The 19,595-nt window shown below is 45.3% G+C and overlaps 1 protein-coding gene across 1 annotated transcript in view; it reads left to right on the forward strand.

Annotated features, from left to right (window-relative positions):
• KIAA2012 (KIAA2012 ortholog) overlaps positions 1-19,595 on the forward strand; it is a 134,700-nt gene that overhangs the window by 49,130 nt on the left and 65,975 nt on the right. The window contains exons 12-13 of the mRNA XM_054549668.2: positions 4,718-4,786; positions 17,837-17,913. Of these exons, the coding sequence (XP_054405643.1) occupies positions 4,718-4,786; positions 17,837-17,913 (146 nt within the window). The remainder of the gene's footprint in view (positions 1-4,717; positions 4,787-17,836; positions 17,914-19,595) is intronic.

The raw sequence follows: 19,595 nt of genomic DNA on the forward strand, positions 1-19,595 counted from the left end.
AGAGCTTTTCCCACTGCATCACACAGCTTCTAGTCCCTCTTATCCAGGTTTTCAAGCTTCAAGGACCAGTCAAAGTTCCCTCTCTACTGATGCCTTACCTGACCACCTTTGCCACAACGATTGCTATTTCCTTACGTTCCACTAATTCTTACCACCTGGGCCTCTTACCAAGCACTCCCTCACATCTTTTATCCTTTGTACTATTTTTCTTCTTTCCCCTCCTAGATTTAAAATTCCTGTGAGTAGATCCCCCTCATCTACCTCTGAATATCCCAGAGAACACATTTGGTACTCCCAGAGTATTTCTCGTAATATTTACTGAATATTATGAATATTGACTGAATAATATTTATAAAAGGAAAAATAGAAGAATGTGTTCAGCTAAATTCTAATAATAGAATCCCCCACCCTGGATTTTAGCTGAACACATGGCTGCCTACCGAGAGATTATGCTTCCCAGACTCACTTGCAGCTAGGTATGGCCATGTGACCAAGGTTTGACCAATGGGATGTGAATGGAAGTAACACATGCAACTTCCAGGTCATTTCCTTAAAAGGAAACTGTTTGCCCTTCCCCTCCTCTTTCTCCTTGGACTTGGTTGTGGTAATAGCTTCAACCATGTGGAAGAGAACAATTCCATATGGGATGATGGAGTACTAAGATATTAGGAACCAGGGTGCTCAGGTAACTTTATGGAGCAGAGCCACCCTGATCAGCCTGCCTGCCTACCTCTGGACTTGTATGTGCAAGAGAAATAAATGTTTATCTTTTTGGGTCTCTTGTTTTACAGCAGCTTACCTTGTGCCTTAACAGAATGCAACTATAATATCTGCCAACATACTTCACATTGCTTTGTGAAAATCAAATCAGATCACACTTGCTCTCCATCTTGTAAAGTATTAAGTAAAATTCCAATATGAAATATGGTTGAACCTCAAAGAAGGCCCATTACATGTGTTTTGACTCCTTCGATACAATGTACTGAATACCGCCCATGTGCAAGGTACATGGAAGGATGTTAATATTGAGAGCAAACACTCTCAGGCACCTTGCTATGCATGTCATCTTGTTCCCTTATCCCAACGATCCTAGGAAGTGAGTATTTTCAATCACATATCATAGGTAAGGAGATTGAAACACAGGGAGCTCACTTACCTGGTAAGGGCAGAGCTGGGCTTCATTCCCAGGCCTGTCTGTCCTCACTCCACATACCAAAGCTCCACCCCAGGCACTGCGGTCACTGCCCTCAAGGACCTCAGAGTCCACGTGGAGAACAGATTCACAAGCCAGTAACTGTACCACAAGGCAGAATGAAATGAGTGCCATCACAGAGGCCTAAGAGCACAACCCAGCGGTATTCCAGGAAGGAGCCATTAATTCTAGCCTAGGAGGTTGGGAAGGGCTTTTTACAGAGGAAGTTCCATTTACACTGACCTTTGAGAAATGAGAAGTAGATAGACAGAGAAGGGGAGGGCCAGCCAGCCGAGACACCAGAATGAACAAAAAGAGGAACATAGAGAACACGTGGATAATGAGGAGCAGCGCGGCGTGAGTGGACTGTGGAGGGGCTTCATGCTGGGGGTGAGGAGGAGCTGGGCCTGAAAGGCAGACCAGGGCCAGACCAGGGAAAGCCTTGTGTGCCAGGAGAGAGCCAAAATGCTGCTGTTTAGGCAACAAGGAATCACAGATGTTTGAGGAGGGATGTCACGCAACCCAACGCGTGAGCTAGCATGAAGGAACAGACAAGAGAAAAGGCAGAAGGCTCAGGCTACTGCAAAATCAGCCAGACAACACTGGGTGAGGGCCCGAGTGGAAGGCAGTGAGCAGCCATGCCTAAGAGGCATGCTCCCCAGGGCCACTAACTGGATGTGAGCATCTCAACCAGCACTCTGAGATCTGGGCTGCCCATGACAAGCTTGTTTGCAGATCCTCTTTATAAAATTGGCTACAATGCTCATCTCCAATCTTCTACTCAAATTCACTCTTTTTTTTTTTTTTGGAGACTGATTTTTGTTCTTGTTGCCCAGGCTGGAGTGCAGTGGTGCGATCTCAGCTCACTGCAGCCTCCGCTTCTCGGGTTCAAGAGATTCTCCTGCCTCAGCCTCCCAAGTAGCTGGGACTACAGGTGGTGCACCACCACGCCTGGCTAAATTTGTTGTATTTTTAGTAGAGAACGGGGTTTCACTGTGTTGGTCAGGCTGGTCTCAAACTCCTGACCTCAGGTGATCCACCTGCCTCGGCCTCCAAAAGTGCTGGGATTACAGGCGTAAGCCACCGCGCCCAGCCCAAACTATCTTTATTCTGTTTTTACTTTCAGTTAAGAAGGTTATTTCGGAAAGGGGGGCATATGTGTCTCCTGTATTGTAATTAAGCTAAAACAACAACTAAGGCCTGGAGCCCACATTGTCCCCACAGCAGCACCCACAGGGCCACAGTTCTGGCAGCCTCCCTCAAGCCAAGTCAAAAGTCCCACCAGCACACAGAAAAAAATTGATCCCCATGCTGTGTGCCTCTCAGCTTGTCAGCAGTGCAGTGTGGCTGTTTTCTGGCTCCTGGGCTGTAGGGGAAATGGTTGAGCTTCCTAGCAGGCAGCTGTGGTAAATAATGAGTTCTAAGGAAAACCCTGATAGCAAACTTCTTGGGAGCTACGAGGCAAAGGGCAGGGCGGTGGCAGTGACAGACAGTGTTTGTGTAACCCTCCTCCACCCTCTCACCTGACACACACAGAGCTTTCTCTTTCATGACTGTTTTTTAGCCTCTTTTTCCCTTTCAACCACCGACCACTCAATTCTTTGAGGGAAAATTAACATTCATTATGCAATTTATCTCTCTCCTTTTAATCCAGAGTGTCTGTCTCCAAGGTCCCTACTCAATAATTAATGTTTGTTCTCATTTCTCATTCTCCAGAGCATCTATTCTTGAACTGTAGGGTCAACAATTAACACTAATTACGGCTTTTCCTCTCTCCAGTGTTGATGCTCAGAATCCCAGGCCGCCTGCTCAGCCTCAGCTATCGGCACACACGTGACCGTGTGTGTGCCCTGAGATGCAGGAGCACCGAGAGGCAGGCTTTGTCAAGCCCCACCGCAGTTTAGCAAATCAGTAAAACCCAAACATTCTTTCTTGGCATCCTCTCTAGTCTATTTGTTATTGGTAATGAGACAATGAAGCAAAAAATAAATAAATAGAATTATCTGGAGATGAGTTTGGTGGCTAGGCAGACTAGAAAATCTCTAAGTCTTTTCCGGTTTGAATTTTCTAGGATTCCTTTTTTTCTTCTCTGTTGCTCTCTCCCTGATATCTCACACCTCCCTCTCCCTTCTCTCTCTCTCTGCTTCTCTCTCTCTCTCATACAAACACACCAAATTTCCCTTTAAAAACCTTGCTTCCTGCTGGGCATGGTGGCTCACACCTGTTATCCCAGCACTTTGGGAGGCAGAAGCAGGTGGATCAGCTGAGGTCAGGAGGTCAAGACCAGCCTGGCCAACATGGTGAAACCCTGTTTCTACTAAAAATACAAAAAAAATTAGCCAGGTGTTGGTGGCAGGCACCTGTAGTCCCAGCTACTTGGGAAGCTACGGCAGGAGAATTGCTTGAACCTGGGAGGTGGAGGTTGCAGCCAGCCAAGATTGTGCCATTGCACTCCAGCCTGGTGACAGAGCGAAACTCCATCTCAAAAACAAACAAACAAACAAACCCTTCATATAGGACCCACTCGATTGACCTCTTTGCTATTACCTCTCCCTTAACTTTCACAAGTCTGACATTCTAATTCTCATCAGTCATTAAGACAGCATTGTTTTAACTAATTTTCATTTTGACTGACAAGGGTAGCTAGGAAAATAATTCTCACCCCAGGTGACTAGCAGATCGCAAAAAAAAAAAAAATTCATCAGGGGCTGTGAAAAAGCCTGTCTGTCTTTTTGGCTAGAATCAGATGGACTAGAATCCCTCCTGGCTCCCCTGGTCCAACACTCTGTTTGTGCTACAACCGGAGAGGGGGGCTTTTTGTGCTTGTCTGTCATCCCCCATGGCTGCACACACTGAGACACAGCTGCTGTTCAAATCTGGGCATCTTACAGCATGTGTCAAACGTTAACTGTTTCATGATCTTGTTTTGTCAAAAGTTCTCCTTACAGAATTTTATCATCATGGACCCTACAGAATTTTACCTTTAAACATCTTAGATAAAAACATTATTTTCCTCAATGGTTTTTTAATCCTAGATCAACCTTCTCTCCAGAATATCATCTGTGGATTTTCAAAAACATCCAATTCAAGGCCGGTGCAGTGGCTCACGCCTGTAATCCCAGCACTTTGGGAGGCTGAGGTGGGCAGATCACTTGAGGTCGGGAGTCGAGACCAGCTTGGCCAACATGACGAAACCCCACCTCTACTAAAAATCCAAAAAATTAGCCAGGCGTGGTGGCACATGCCCGTAATCCCAGCTAGTCAGGTGGTTGAGGCAGGAGAATTGCTTGAACCCGGTAGGCAGAGGTTGCAGTGAGCCGAGATCGTGCCACCGCACTACAGCGTGGGCAGCAGAAAGAGACTCCATCTCAAAAATTAAAAAAAAAAAAAAAAAAAAAAGCCAGTTCATTGCAAAGCTTAAACATTGAGGCAACCACTTCATGTTTTCCCCTGTCTTCAGATAAGGGAACAAATTTTTACAAGACTTTTTCCCTCTCTCAGGTAAAATATCTTATTGTTTTTCAGCCTATGAATCTGTCAATTCAAATATCAGCCATGAAAAGGAAGGGCCTAGTAGTCAGCATTTCCTAAAAGGTAAGCTTTTCCACTAAAAAGTCACCTTGACTTCTCTATGTAATTTGACTCCTCTATGTAATTTGACTCATGATCATATTATTTCATATATAGACCTCCAGAAACCCACAGTTTCTCCCCAAATATACCAATAAGTAGCAGAGAGGATTTGCTTCTTGGAAAGCCTGAGAAATGTGTTGTTCTCCTGAGTTACTCATGGGCAGCCCTGTGGTCTGAGTGTAACTATTAGTGAGGAAGAGACGTCGGGTGGAACCAAGTGCTTGTGCTTAGCTGGCCTGAGGAAGGATAATTTGCAGGGATGTCCTGTGGGTCCTGCAGGTAATCCACTGCACAATTCCCTAAATAATGAGGTAGACATTGTCCCCTGGAGTTGCACATCCCTCAGCCTGCACACACCACAAGCTAGGAGCCGATCTGGGAAAGACTCAGTCTTGTATTTTCAATGGAGGGCTGAGGTCAGGTCTGCCTCTCCTCAGATTCCTTTTCTATTTCATTTCCCCCATGGAGAGATCTGCAAAAACTGGGAGTATACGTTGACTTTGTAGCTCATCCTCCACCCACAGACATGGCTGCTGCTGCTTCAGACCAAGGAAAGGATGATGACCTGGAGACTTTCTCTCCTAAAAATAGTCTTTGATTAACAGAGAAATGTGTGTGGTCTTTCTGGCTGCTTTTTTTTTTTTTCTTTTTTGAGATGGAGTTTCGCTCTTGTCGCCCAGGCTGGAGTGCAATGGCAAGGTCTTGACTCACTGCAACCTCTGACTCCTGGGTTCAAGCAATTCTCCTGCCTCAGCCTCCTGAATAGCCAGGATTACAGGCGCCTGCCACCAAGCCTGGCCAATTTTTGTATTTTTAGTAGAGACGGGGCTTCGCCATATTGGCCAGGCTGGTCTCGAACTCCTGACCTCGTAATCCACCCGCCTCAGCCTCCCAAAGTCCTGGGATTACAGACATGAGCCACCACTCCCGGCCTCCTGGCTGCTTCTTTTCGGGCTGGGCAGCAATGAATCCTGCATGAAGAAGCTGCTGTAGGAACAGGCGAGAGGCAGTGCCACAGATCAAGGGCTATAGGCAAATCAAGGTGGAAGGATTGTTTTTGCCAGAGATTGCAAAACTAAGAGAAAAGGCACAATTGTATCCTTGCCAATCTCAAAATCCGTAAGCAGAGAAATACCTGGGAGTCTGGCCCCCTGCATTCCCCCTTGCCATCTTCCTTGGGCAGACATCCTGATGAAGGTAGAAAGAGTTTCCATGCCATTTTTGCTCATTCTCATGCATTGGTTAGAACTGGGCCAGAGCAGCTCTTAAATAGGAGCCCTCAGTAAAAATGATGATGATGGTAGTGGTGGTGGCGGTGGTGGTGGTGGTGACAGCTACTGTTGTTATATATCCCTGATATGCCAAACGTCATGCTGAGTGCTTTGCATTCATAATTTCATTTCATCCCTATAGCAATGACAGGAGATAAATCCTATTATTATCTTCATTTTTCATCTAGGACAATGTGGCTCAAGAGAGGTTAAGTGACTTGCCCAAGGTCACACAAAGTAGTAAAGTTAGGATTTGAACCCAAGGAACCTATATTTTTATGACTAAGCATGGTTCATAGTAGCATCAGTCTAAAGAGGGGCAATTCCATCTGACAATATATGAGAGTTTAGGAAGTCCTTGACTTAGTAATGACACATGCAAACAAATGGCTTCTGTCCAACCTCCGTTTCCCCCTCCAATTCCCCCTACTCAGCATCATACACCCTTTTGTGAGTAACACTAAAAAGGATTTGCAACTTCTAGAGATATCATAGGGAGAAGAGGAAAAGCTGGAAAAAAAAAAAAAAGTAACAGTTTGGGAGAATCAAAGTCCTGAAACAAATTTTCAAGCAAGATAAGCCTGTTTACAGGCTAGCTCTGCAAACCAAAATATTCTTTCTAATAGCACCTAAAATGTTACCATTTCCCTTCATTCTACTATTAAAATCTCACCAATAAAAAACTTACCTTGGATTAAGAAGTATACTCTTAAGATTCTGAAACTTCAGAGAGGCGAATAGTCTGTCACACTTTAGTAAAAGTGTATTTAATCAGATAGTTGCTCTCTTGCAACCTAGCTAGAAACAGCTGCTCTGAGGGACTAAAAATTCTGATGGGGTGGAAACAAAGGTGAGTAATTTGGAAGTATATAGAGCTTAAGGGTTGAAACATGCCTGGCCCATGGAGTGCCCCAGGGGGCTCGGATGAACAGCAGAACATCAGCCACGTGGAGAAGGGGACACTAGAAGGAGAAAAGTACAGAAGGGGCCATGACAGTGCACCAAAGGCTAACTTAGCCTATTACAGGGGGCCTGGCAGCAAGCTCTAGATCCAGGAAAAGGAGAGAACGTTTTGATCCTTCTCGCCTCTATTCCTAGTAACTAAAAGACCTTGGACTAATGCAAATCTCTTTCCTATTTCCAAGCTTTAGAATGTACTGTTCCCTCTGCCTGGAGCACAGTTTCTCATCTCCTATCCAACATTTTTTAATTGCGGTAAAATACAGATAACATAAAATTTGTCATCTGAACCATTTTTAGTGTACAGTCCAGTGGCGTTAAGTACATTCACATTATTGTGCAATCAGTCTCCAGAACTCTTTTCATCTTGCAAAACTGAAACTTTATACCCATTAAACAACTCCCCCTTCTCCCTCCCCTAGCCCCTGGCAACCACCATTCTACTTTCTGTTATCCCCTGACTTTTACCGCTTGTCCTAGTTAACTCCTGCTAATCCTTCACTTCCCAATTTAGTCCTCAAACTGACCTCCCCATGAATGCTTTTCCACTTTCCCCTCGCTCTCCTTCCCTTCCCACTCTCTGCTGATGGGGTGACACTCACCCCCCACATGTGCACAATGAACCATGCTTACCCAGTTACAGCCACAGCAGCTCACTCACTGCATTGTTCACTGACTAGACTTTTCTCTCCATGAGACTGCAAGCTTTTTTTCTTTTCTTTTGAGACAGGGTCTCCCTCTGTTGCCCAGACTGGAGTGCAGTGGCTGGATCTCAGCTCACTGCAGCCTTGACTTCCTGGGCTCAAGCGATCCTCCCATCTCAACCTCCTGAGTAGCTGGGACTACAGGTGCTTGCCATCATGCCTGTCTTTTTTTTTTTTTTTGGTAGAGATGGGGTTTCACCATGTTGCCCAGACTGGTCTCCAACTTCTGGGCTCAAGCCATCTTCCCACCTTGGCATCTCAAAGTGCTGGGATTACAGGCGTGAGGCACCACACTCAGTCACTACTAGACTGCAATCTTTTTAAGGGCAGGGGCCCACCAGCAACCCTATTACCTGGTAATATGCTGCTAACACATACCTACTGTCAGTGCAGCATAAGCATTTAATGATTGAAAAGGTTTAGCTACAACATGGGTGAAACAGGCTTTTTTTTTTTTTCAGGTTGACTTGGAAACTTAATCACTATGCAGAACAGTCTCCGCAGGAAAATGCATTCCACATATAAGCGTAGGGTGCCTCTTTCACAACTTAGAACCTTATTTGTTCCCTTGATTTGCCCAATGACCTTAACAAAAACATTTTTACATCACTTGGTGCTTAATATTCCCTATTTGTTGCCAAGGGAATAGATATAACACTACTTTGAAAATATCTGGGCCAGGCGCAATGGATCACACCTGTCTGTAATCCCAGCCATTCAGGAGGCTGAGGCAGGAGAATTGCTTCTCCTGCCAGAGGCAGGGTTGCGGTGGCAGAGGTTGCGGTAAGCCAAGATCGCACCATTACACTCCAGCCTGGGCAACAAGAGCAAAACTCCTTCTCTAAATAAATAAATTAATTAATTAATTAATTAAATACCTGATACCCCTTGGAACTGAGTTCAAAGACCAATTTAAAACATCTATTCATTGGAACACCTATAGAGCTTTCACAATTTTTTTTTTTTTTTTTTTTTTTTTTTGAGACCGAGTCTCACTCTATTGCCCAGGCTGGAGTGCAGTGGCACAATCTTGGCTCACTGCAACCTCCATCTCCCAGGTTCAAGTGATTCTCATGCCTCAGGCTCTCTTGTAGGTGGAATAACAGGCACCTGCCACCACACCCGGCTAATTTTTGTAATTTTAGTAGAGATAGGGTCTCACCATGTTGGCCAGGCTGGTCTCGAACTCCTGACCTCAGGTGATCCACCCGCCTCGGCCTCCTAAAGTGCTGGGATTACAGGCATGAGCCACCATGCCTGGCCTAGAGCTTTCACAATTTTTTGTTTTCTTTTTGGTTATTTGGTTTTAATTACTATTTTCAGATAAAAGTGATAGGATTCTGAAAGGATTGTGTAGATGGTAGACTTTGGGTATTTGTGGACATGAAGGTTGATTTCAACTATTTGAAATGACCTCAGAAGTCAGGGGACTGGCACGGTATGGTGGCTCATGACTGTAATCTCAGCACTTTGGGAGGCCAAGGTTGGAGGATTACTTGAGGCTAGGATTCAAGACCACCCTGGCCAACATAGCAAGACCCTGTCTCTAAAAAAATTAAAATAAAAAATAAATAAAACATCACAGACACACACAATTTGTCATTTTACAGAGGCATGAAGTCAAATCATTGATATTGCAAGGCTGGGAGACAGAGTCTATTACTAAGCTAGTGAGTGAGCCTAGCCAGCCTCACAGCACTCACACATCTCATATTGTGGTCTATAATTCATTATAACATCTGCAATAGCTCTTGTGCAGTTACTTTTCAATCAGAAGAACATTGATTTCTTTATATATACATATATACACACACATGCATTTTTAATGGCCCTAAAAAAAAGCTGACTGCTGGGACTCGTGATGGAAGTAAGAGAAAGGGAAGTGGTCTAACAATGTGATGGTTCTCTGCCAAAAAAATAGTTTAATAAATCACTCTAAGCCTTTATTTATAGTCTCATTAAGAGTCTGAAGAACTCTCTCTTTTTCCAATTCTTCTTTAGTTTTATTACCAATAGATACACACTAGGTATTCACAAATCTAAGGATTCTTAAAATTCTCAGGATGTGTCCTTCCCAAGTAGCCAGGATCTGCTGCTGTTCACTTAATGCATGATATGCATTAAGGGATCAGGACCTTGCCCAAGTAGTGAAGTAATACTTACCACAATGCAATTTAAAGCAGGTGTAGATCTTAGGATTTTGTGTGTGAGTTATATTTCTCAACCTATATTAAAGTTTAGATATTAAATTTTCTTCTGTCAGAGTGATCAAAAAATTATAACTTTCATTAACTAGTAATTCTTAAATAGTATTTTCTATGTAATCACCCTTCAGACATTTATGTTGTCTTCTCATCACAACTATAAAGAAGCTTAAGGCCAGTCGCGGTGGCTCACGCCTGTAATCCCAACACTTTGGGAGGTCAAGGCAGGTGGATCACTTGAGGTCAGGAGTTCGAGACCAGGTTGGCCAACATGGTGAAACCCCATCTCTACCAAAAATACAAAAATTAGCCAGGCATGGTGGCAGGCACCTGTAGTCCCAGCTACTCTGGGGGCTCAGGCAGGAGAATCACTTGAACTCAGGAGGCAGAGGTTGCAGTGAGCCGAGATTGCGCCACTGCACTCCAGCCTGGGCAACAGAGCGAGACTCCATCTCAAAAAAATGAAATAAAACAAAATAAAAAACAAAGAAAGAAGTATTAGGCTTTTCTTAAGGATGTTTCCTGCCTAGTTTCTGTCCCTTGCTCCTTTCATACATCTCTCTGTGGCCTGAGGATTTTGCTATTGTCTTGGTTTCCCCATTATCCCTCCTTTGAAAATTAATGTAGACATCAGAATCAGACTGTGTTCAACAGAAAGAATCTGTGAGTATGTTTTTTTGTTTGTTTTGAGATGGAGTCTGGCTCTTGTTGCCCAGGCTGAAGTGCAATGACACAATCTCCACTCACTGCAACCTCTGTCTCCCGGGTTCAAGCCATTCTCTTGCCTCAGCCTCCCAAGTAGCTGGGATTACAGGCGCATGCCACCACACCTGCTAATTTTTTGTATTTTTAGTAGAGACAGGGTTTCACCATGTTCGCCAGGCTGGTGTCAAACCCCTGAGCTCAGGTGATCCGCCTGCCTCAGCCTCCCAAAGTGCTGGGATTACAGGCGTGAGCCACTGGGCCCAGTCTGTGAGTATGTTTTGCAGAGCAGAAAGATATTGCTCATTCATTCATTTGACAAACACTAATTGTCCGTCTACTAGTGACAAATACTACGGTAGGCACAGTTGAGAGACCACGTCCATGCCTTAGAGTAGTCCACAGGGGTGGAATGTGTTGAGAGCTATGAACGAGTTCAGACTGACTCAGCCTGGAGGTTGAGAAGGCTTTTGGAAGGAGAGGACACTTAAGCAGAGTTTCCTAAGGATGTATGCAGGAACTAGCCAAGTGGTAAAGAAAGGATTCTCTAGGAGAAAGGACAATATAAAGGTGAGAGAGCATGGCAGCATGGAGAAACTGAAGCAACTTGTAATGACTGCACCCCAGGGTACATGCAGGGGAGGGAGTGATGAAAAATGCACCTTGCAAAGGAGGCAGGAGCCAGATCATGAAGAGCCATAGAAAGCAGCTAAGAGGCCAGGCGCCGTTGCTCATGTCTATAATCCCGGCACTTTGGGAGGCCGAGGCAGGCAGATCACCTGAGATCGGGAGTTCAAGACCAGCCTGACTAACATGGAGAAACCCCACCTCTGCTAAAAATACAAAATTAGCCAGGCGTGATGGCGCATGCCTGTAATCTCAGCTACTCGGGAGGCTGAGGCAGGAGAATCGCTTGAACCCAGGAGGCAGAGGTTGCGGTGAGCCGAGATCATGCCATTGCACTCCAGCCTGGGCAACAAGGGCGAAACTCCATCTCAAAAAATTTTAAAAAATGAAAGCAGCTAAGGAATTTACGCCAATGACGGTGGGACTCTGCTTACACAGGAATTGACGTCACCAGATTTTTATTTTATAGAAATGACTCCCAGCTATGTAGAGAATGGATTGGAGGAGATAAGACTAGGGGCTGGGACCCCAGATATCTTTATTTGTTTGAGAAGAAGTGGCCAAAAATAATATTTTCTGGCCAGGTGCGGTGGCTCACATCTGTAATCCCAGCACTTTGGGAGGCCGAGGCAGGCAGATCACCTGAGGTCAGGAGTTTAAGACCAGCCTGGCCAACACAGCAAAACCCCGTCTCTACTGAAAATACAAAAATTAGCCAGGCATGGTGGCACACACCTGTAATCCCAGCTACTCAGGAGGGATACACTGAAGCAGGGAAAATTGCTTGAACCCGGGAGGTAGAGGTCGCAGTGAGCCAAGGTTGCGCCACTGCACTCCAGACTGGGCAACAGAGCAAGACTTCTCTCAAAATATATACATATACATTTTCAGGCCGGGCACGGTGGCTCAAGCCTGTAATCCCAGCACTTTGGGAGGCAGAGGTGGGTGGATCACGAGGTCAGGAGATCGAGACCATCCTGGCTAAGACAGTGAAACCCTGTCTCTACTAAACATACAAAAAAAAAAAAAAAATTAGCCAGGTGAGGTTGGCAGGTGCCTGTAGTCCCAGCTACTCAGGAGGCTGAGGAGGGAGAATGGCGTGAACCTGGGAGGTGGAGAGGGCAGTGAGCCGAGATCGTGCCACTGCACTCCAGCCTGGGCAACAGTGCGAGACTGTGTCTAAAAAAAAAAATATATATATATATATGTATTTTTTTTTTTTTTTTCTGGAGAATGGAGACCACCACGTGAATGACATTTGCTGGCTGTTTTGTATGCAGTTCCACCTTCAGCCTTTTTTCTGAATTCCTTTCCTCCAGTCTTCCACCATAGATATCCTTATTAATCCTGTGATGTTTCTTGATTGGAGGGTTTCTCGCGTGGTTGACATTTTGCTGTTATGCATCTCGAATTTAAATTCAGTCCTCTAGCTAGGCTTTCATTCTGGGCTTGGTAAACTGCCATGTGCCTTTAGACCTTTCCATAAAAAATAATTTATGAACTTCTGAGAGAGATTGGTATTCCCAAAGCTAAAGCCAGACCCTTGAGACTTAGCTAGCCTTAATCTAAAAAGATATAAGTAAAAGGACTGTTACCCCAAATTGGAAGAAAAAGATTGCCCTTGCATTTACTGGGTACTTCCATATTTAAATTCAGACTGACTCATATTTTCTAGATCTGTCTACTTGACTCCCTAGTTAGAGCTCCCAGAGGGATGTCTTTTGCCTGGAGACTTATTCAGGCCTCCAGCAACTATTCCCTAAGCCCGTCTCACCCTCCTCCTCATTCAGGAAGATTTAAAGTAAAAATGTGTAGCATAAACAGGATCTTAAATCTCGTCCTAAGAATTTGATAATGACAATACCAAAAGGCCATCTTGGGTCTTGGTCTCCTCCATTAAACAAGCAGACTCAAAAGTTATTATAACACTACAAACACTCTGTAGGTCATAGGTGTTTTGAGTCACATCATATAAAATAAAGTATTTTTAGATATTCTTAAGGAAAGGTCAGAAGGACCAAAATTATCCTTCCTTTTATGGTTAAGTTTATGCTGGGGAGAATTTTTTTTTTAATAATCTGGAATTTGCATTTGTATTTTCCATTTATGACCAAAAACACACAAAACCATGAAGGGACTGAGGCTGACTTTCAGGCCTTCTCCCATTGGTTCCTGCTGGGGCCAGCAAGTCCCTGTGCAAAGCTATGAGAAGGCAAAGATGCTTTCTGAGACCTGTTTGGCAATGGATATATCCCCTCCATGGTGATAAAACATTGCAAGTTACGGGGTATGTTCCATGACAGCATGTTAGCCATCAAAGGGTGCATATGCCTCAGAAATGATATACATAGACAAAGGCCCTAAACAGATTTAAAGAAGCTCCTGCCATCACCTCCAACAGCTGCTGCCCTTGTAACCACTGGATATTTGGCCACTTTGGACCCTATGGGTGTGATATTCTTTCCCAAACCCTGACATGTATCTAGGAAGGAGCCAGGTGGCCCGCCTGGCCTAATAAGGTGACTCTTTGGAGTTGATCTCTATTTTGACACCAGATGGGGCCCACAAGAGGGTCCCATACCAAGGCAAATATGCATCCTGAAACAATGGGAATAAATATGACTATGTTTCTTTCTTTCTTTTTTTTTTTTTTTTGAGACAGAGTTTCGCTCTTGTTGCCCAGGCTGGAGTGCAATGGCACGATCTTAGCTCACTGCAACCTCCACCTCCTGGGTTCAAGTGATTCTCTTGCCTCGGCCTCCCAAGTAGCTGGGATTACAGGCGCCCGCTACCACACCTGGCTAATTTTTGTATTTTTAGTAGAGACAGGGTTTTACCATGTTGGCCAGGCTAGTCTCAAACTCCTGACCTCAAGTGATCCGCCCACCTTGGCCTCCCAAAATGCTGGGATTACAGGCGTGAGCCACCACGCCCAGCCGGCTATGTTTCATTTTTATTGAAAACAACAAACAATGACTTGGGAATTAAACATAGCCAATGCAGATTTAAATAGAAGGAAATGTTAAGGAGCCATATTCCCTGCCAGAATCAGATGCCCTTTCCTGCTTTTCAAGTTTTGAGTGTTTGGTGAAGGATTCCATGATTTGAAGAAGGCAGAAGAGGCTTGGGATGAGACCCCCATCTAGTAAGGGTCATCTCTAAAACTGCCTGATTATCTGGTGGGAATGCTATCTCCTCACTAAAAGCCTGTGGTTAGATTAATGCTAGCATTTGAAAATCTGCTAAGGCCTGATGGTGGGCAGCCAAGGAAGGAATGTGTTTTCTGTTTATCTCTTTAGTGGCAGAAATGTTCATCACAGAAAGACTGTGAACTCCCAGTTTCAGGCATGCCTGGAAGTTGTGCAGCCTATAGTCTGTATGTATAGCCTGTATACACTGTAAAAACTGGAATGTGCACACCAGTTTCTGAATGACAAAAAAGAACCAGGCCTTTGTTTGCAGCCAGTTATCTGGGTTGGTCGATGGGTTAATCAGTTTCTTTGACTTGATAACAGGGGTAGATCTTGCCGCATTGTTCTGAAAGGAGGTTTTACCACCCCCACTGTACTATCTCCCAGGAATGCAGTTTGAGTTGTGTCTCCTCCTTGACAGCTTGGACCTCAGTAAATTACCAAGGTCTTGACCCAAGAGATGGAGAAGTCCTAAGTGATTTTTCAGTCTCCTATCTAAAAATGTGTTTACATTTCTTGAACTCTGGCTGACTGATTCATTCTCCTGGTGTTGCAAGAACTTTTCTTATGCATTAGAATTCATAAGTTTCATTTCTAAGAGGCCCATGGTTCCTTCCAAGCCACAGTGTAGTGAACCTCATCACAACACAATTCTGCTGGGCTGGATTTGTCCCGGGGGTGGATCATGGCCAAGCAGCTGTGATGTGGCAAGCTCATTGAGGCTAACCGGAGGCAGTGTGATGTGGTGGGGAAAGTGCAAGACACTAAGGCAGGACATCTGGGTTCTGGGTCCTAGTCTCGTGTTATTTCAAGGTGTGCCCTTGAGCCAACTGAATGAAAATGCTTTCAGGACCTCAGTTTCCCCCAAGCTGATTCAAATTAAAAAAAAAAACTTTTTTTTTGAGACATAGTCTCACTCTGTTGTGTCTGGAATTGGTGGGTTCTTGGTCTCGCTGACTTCAAGAATGAAGCCACAGACCTTCGTGGTGAGTGTTACAGTTCTTAAAGGTGGTGTGTCCAGAGTTTCTTCCTTCTGGTGGGTTCGTGGTCTTGCTGACTTCAGGAGTGAAGCTGCAGACCTTCATGGTGAGTGTTACAGCTCTTAAAGGCGGCACATCTGGAGTTGTTCATTCTTTCCGGTGGGTTCGTGGTCTTACTGGCCTCAAGAGTGAAGCTGCAGACCTTTGCGGTGAGTGTTACAGTTTGTAAAGGTGGCACGTCCGGAGTTGCTCATTCCTCCTGTCTGGAGTGGTTCGTCCTTACAGAGAGCTGATTGGTCTGTTTTGACAGAGTGCTGATTGGTGCGTTTACAATCCTTTAGCTACAGAGTGCTGATTGGCGCGTTTACAACCCTTTAGCTAGACACAGAGTGCTGATCGGTGTGTTTACAATCCTTTAGCTAGACAAAAAAGTTCTCCAAGTCCCCACCCGACCCAGAAGCCCAGCAGGCTTCACCTCTCAATGGCACTCGACTTTGTGGCACCTAGCCCAGGCACTCCGGCAGCCCAGAGGGAGCTTATCCCCGATCAAGCCCAGCAGGCGCCGGCCACGGCCGGCCAAGTCGGCGCCCATCGGGAACCCGCCCCGGCCCACGAGCGCTGCACGCAGCCCCGGCTCCTGCCTGCGCCTCTCCCTCCACACCTCCAAGCGAGCAGAGGGAGCCGGCTCAGGCCTCGGCCAGCCCCAGAGAAGGGCCCCCACAGCACAGCGGCGGGCTGAAGGGCTCCTCCAGCGCGCCAGAGCAGACGCGGAGGCCGACGAGGCGCCGAGAGTGAGCAAGGGCTGCTAGCACGTTGTCACCTCTCACTGTCACCTAGGCTGGAGTGCAGTGGTAAATCTCGGCTCACTGCAACCTCCACCTCCCGAGTTCAAGTGATTCTTGTGCCTCAGCCTCCTGAGTAGCTGGGATTACAGGCACGCGCCACCACACTCTGCTAAGAAATGTTTTAAATCTGTGCAAAAGCCATTTTCAAAAACAGAAGAAGATAGCTGAGAAACAACAGAAAAGGGAAGGTCAGCCCACAAAGAATGAGTAGAGGCTTAAGGTCAAAGAGACAAAGATACAGAGTCATATATGGCCATTGGCTCCTAAAAGAGCTACTTATGAATACCAAGTATGGAAAGAACTTTTTATTGGACATTGGTCCCACAGAAGAGACTAAACCCTTTGTCAGTAGAGTCATGTGCTTAGCTAAATCTGTTCCTCAAATAAACATTCCTTTAGAACATTGAAGTTACTTTTTTTATTTTTTATTTTTGAGATGGAGTCTCACTCTGTCACCCAGGCTGGAGTGCAGTGGCGTGATCTCGGCTCACTGCAACCTCTGCCTCCCAGGTTCAAGTGATTCTCCTGCCTCAGCCTCTGGAGTAGCTGCGACTACAGGCGCGCACCACCACACCCGGCTAATTTTTGTATTTTTAGTAGAGATGGGGTTTCACCTTGTTGGCCAGGCTGGTCTCGAACTCCTGGCCTCAAGCAATCCACCCACCTCGGCCTCCCAAAGTGCTGGGATTACAAGCATGAGCCACCGCACCTGACCAAATTGACTTTCTTAAGGGAAAAAAAAGAAAAGCAAAATAAAACCTATCCTTTTGCACCATGGAGTTTTAGGGTCGGGCAGTCTTGGAGGGAAATCCTTACTCAAAACCTCACTAGTGGTACAACTTTGAGTGGGTTACTATACCTTTTGCACCTCAGCTGCCACACCTATAGAGAACATTGATAACGACAGCATGGAGGGGAGTCATGGCTATCACATGACAGCCCCATGCTGGTGTCCGGGTGGTGCCTGCTTCCCGGCTGGCCCCACGGTTTCCATGGTTTCTGTTAGTCCCCTCCCTCCAGCCCCACTTTGGTGTTTGCCTTTGTTTCATTCATGTTTCCACCTTTCCTCTTGCCCCTCTACATTATGAGGGAAAAGGGAAGCCTCTGATCTCTCTATTTGGAAGTTTGCAGAAGCCTTTTCCTACTTCAGTGAAGTGCAGTCATACAAAATTTATACTCAACAGCATCAGCAGATTTTTTCCATCAATATTTCCTTTTTAATTTCAGCTTTATCTGAATTTTAATAGCATAAAGAATTTACTTTTGTTCTTTTAAAGAGCAACCAAAACAAGAATAATATATATTTGAATATAAGGTCTTAACACTATGTTTAACATGGTGTTTAGGCTATGCCTATAGAGGTTACAGGTGTTATTTGGTGAGTAAATTATGAATGCCATGGGTGTATATGTGCTTATAATCTTACATACATATGAACTAGGTGTGTGTGTGTATGGTATATATAAAAAGTCATGAGATCCAGATCTGACCACCTTGATCTTTTTTCCTCTTTGATTTTCACTGTAGCAAACACTGAACCTAGAGACAATCTTCACATGAATCTTTATGAAACCTCACCGTTGACCCAAACAACAGAGAAGCAGGTATAGTATTGACTCTGAATGAGGATGACATTGGGAGTCACAACTCTTGGGTTCTTGTTTCGGCTTACTGTGTGGCCCTCAGTGAGACTCTTTACCTCTCTGGGCCTCATTTGCCTAATCAGTAAAATGAGACAAGTAGACTATGAAATCACAGAGGTTCCTTTACTCTTAGACTTGGAATGTCTTAACTCAACTTGGACTGTATTATTTGGCTGTTTATGTGTGTGAATAAGCTCAAGGTCTTTCCCTGACTTCTGCAAAGTCAGAAAGGGAATAAGGGAACATAGAAAGGTAGCATCCAATGAGGCAGTAGGCACTAATTTTCATTCGTAACAGAGATAAACATTAGCAATTAAGAAAAAAAAGGTGCAAAGGTAATCATGAAGAAAGGAGGATGGTGCTTCATCTAGATACATTAAGAATTTCTATTAGTGGGCCGGTCATGGTGGCTCATACCTGTAATCCCAGCACTTTGTGAGGCTGAGGCAGGCAGATTACCTGAGGTCAGGAGTTTGAGACCAGCCTGGCCAACGTGGTGAAACCCCGTGTCTACTAAAAATACAAAAATTAGCCGGGTGTGGTAGCATGCACCTGTGGTCCCAGCTACCTGGGAGGCTGAGGCAGGAAAATCGCTTGAACCTGGGAGTTGGAGGTTGCAGTGAGCTGAGATCATGCTGCAGCCAGAATCCAGAGCGAGACCCTGTCTCAGAAAAAAAAAAAAAGAATATCTATTGGTGGTTCAAGGACATATGTTCACAAATATTTATAAGTTTGTTCCTTCCTTGGAAGCTTTGAAGCTGGAACTGTCTTCAAATTATCTCTAGAGAGACAACTCAGGGGAATTCCTATAACTGAATCCAGGGCCTCGGAGAACCTGAGGCAGAGGCAGCACACGTAGCTCCAGGGGACTCCCAGGTCTCACCCCTACTGTGTGACACCTCCAGGCCATGATCTTGATTTCTCCATTCTGTCCACCTTCCTTCCTGCCACAGCCTGGCTACTTCTTCTTCCCCAGCACTCATTATATATAATGATAATAGAAACGGGTTTGCTTTCATCTGCCTGCCCAAGCTGGGCTCTGAGGTAGGACCTGAACTCTTTGTGACAACCCTAGGCCTGGGTCAGGCCTCCACTGAGGTGAAACGCAGCTGAGCAGCTCCTCCCTGCTGCCAAGGAGCTGCAGAACCAACATTTGCATTTTTTAAATGCCCACTTTGCAGACATCCCATTTAATGGATCTAGAGACAGAGTTTTTGAAAGAGTGTGTGACTAAGGAAAACATAATATGGTGTATTTTGATAATTCTGCAACCCAAAGGCCATGCAAAGGCCTCACATACCCTAAACACACCCCAAATTCACACAGCCCCACGGTTCTGTTCCAAAAGACCTACTATCACCTGCAATGAAAGAGAGGCTCAGCCAGGCACAGTAGCTCACGCCTGTAATCCCAGCACTTTGGGAGGCCAAGGCGGGCGGATCACGAGGTCAGGAGTTCAAGACCAGCCTGGCCAACATGGTGAAACCCCATCTCTACTAAAAATACAAAACTTAGCTGGGCATGGTGGCGCATGTCTGTAATCCCAGCTACTCGGGAGGCTGAGGCAGGAGAATCACTTGAATGCAGAAGACGGAGGTTGCAATGAGCCAAGATCACACCATTGCACTCCAGCCTGGGCAACA

Source organism: Pongo abelii, chromosome 11 (genome assembly GCF_028885655.2).
Source record: "Pongo abelii isolate AG06213 chromosome 11, NHGRI_mPonAbe1-v2.0_pri, whole genome shotgun sequence".
Lineage (NCBI taxonomy): Eukaryota > Metazoa > Chordata > Mammalia > Primates > Hominidae > Pongo > Pongo abelii.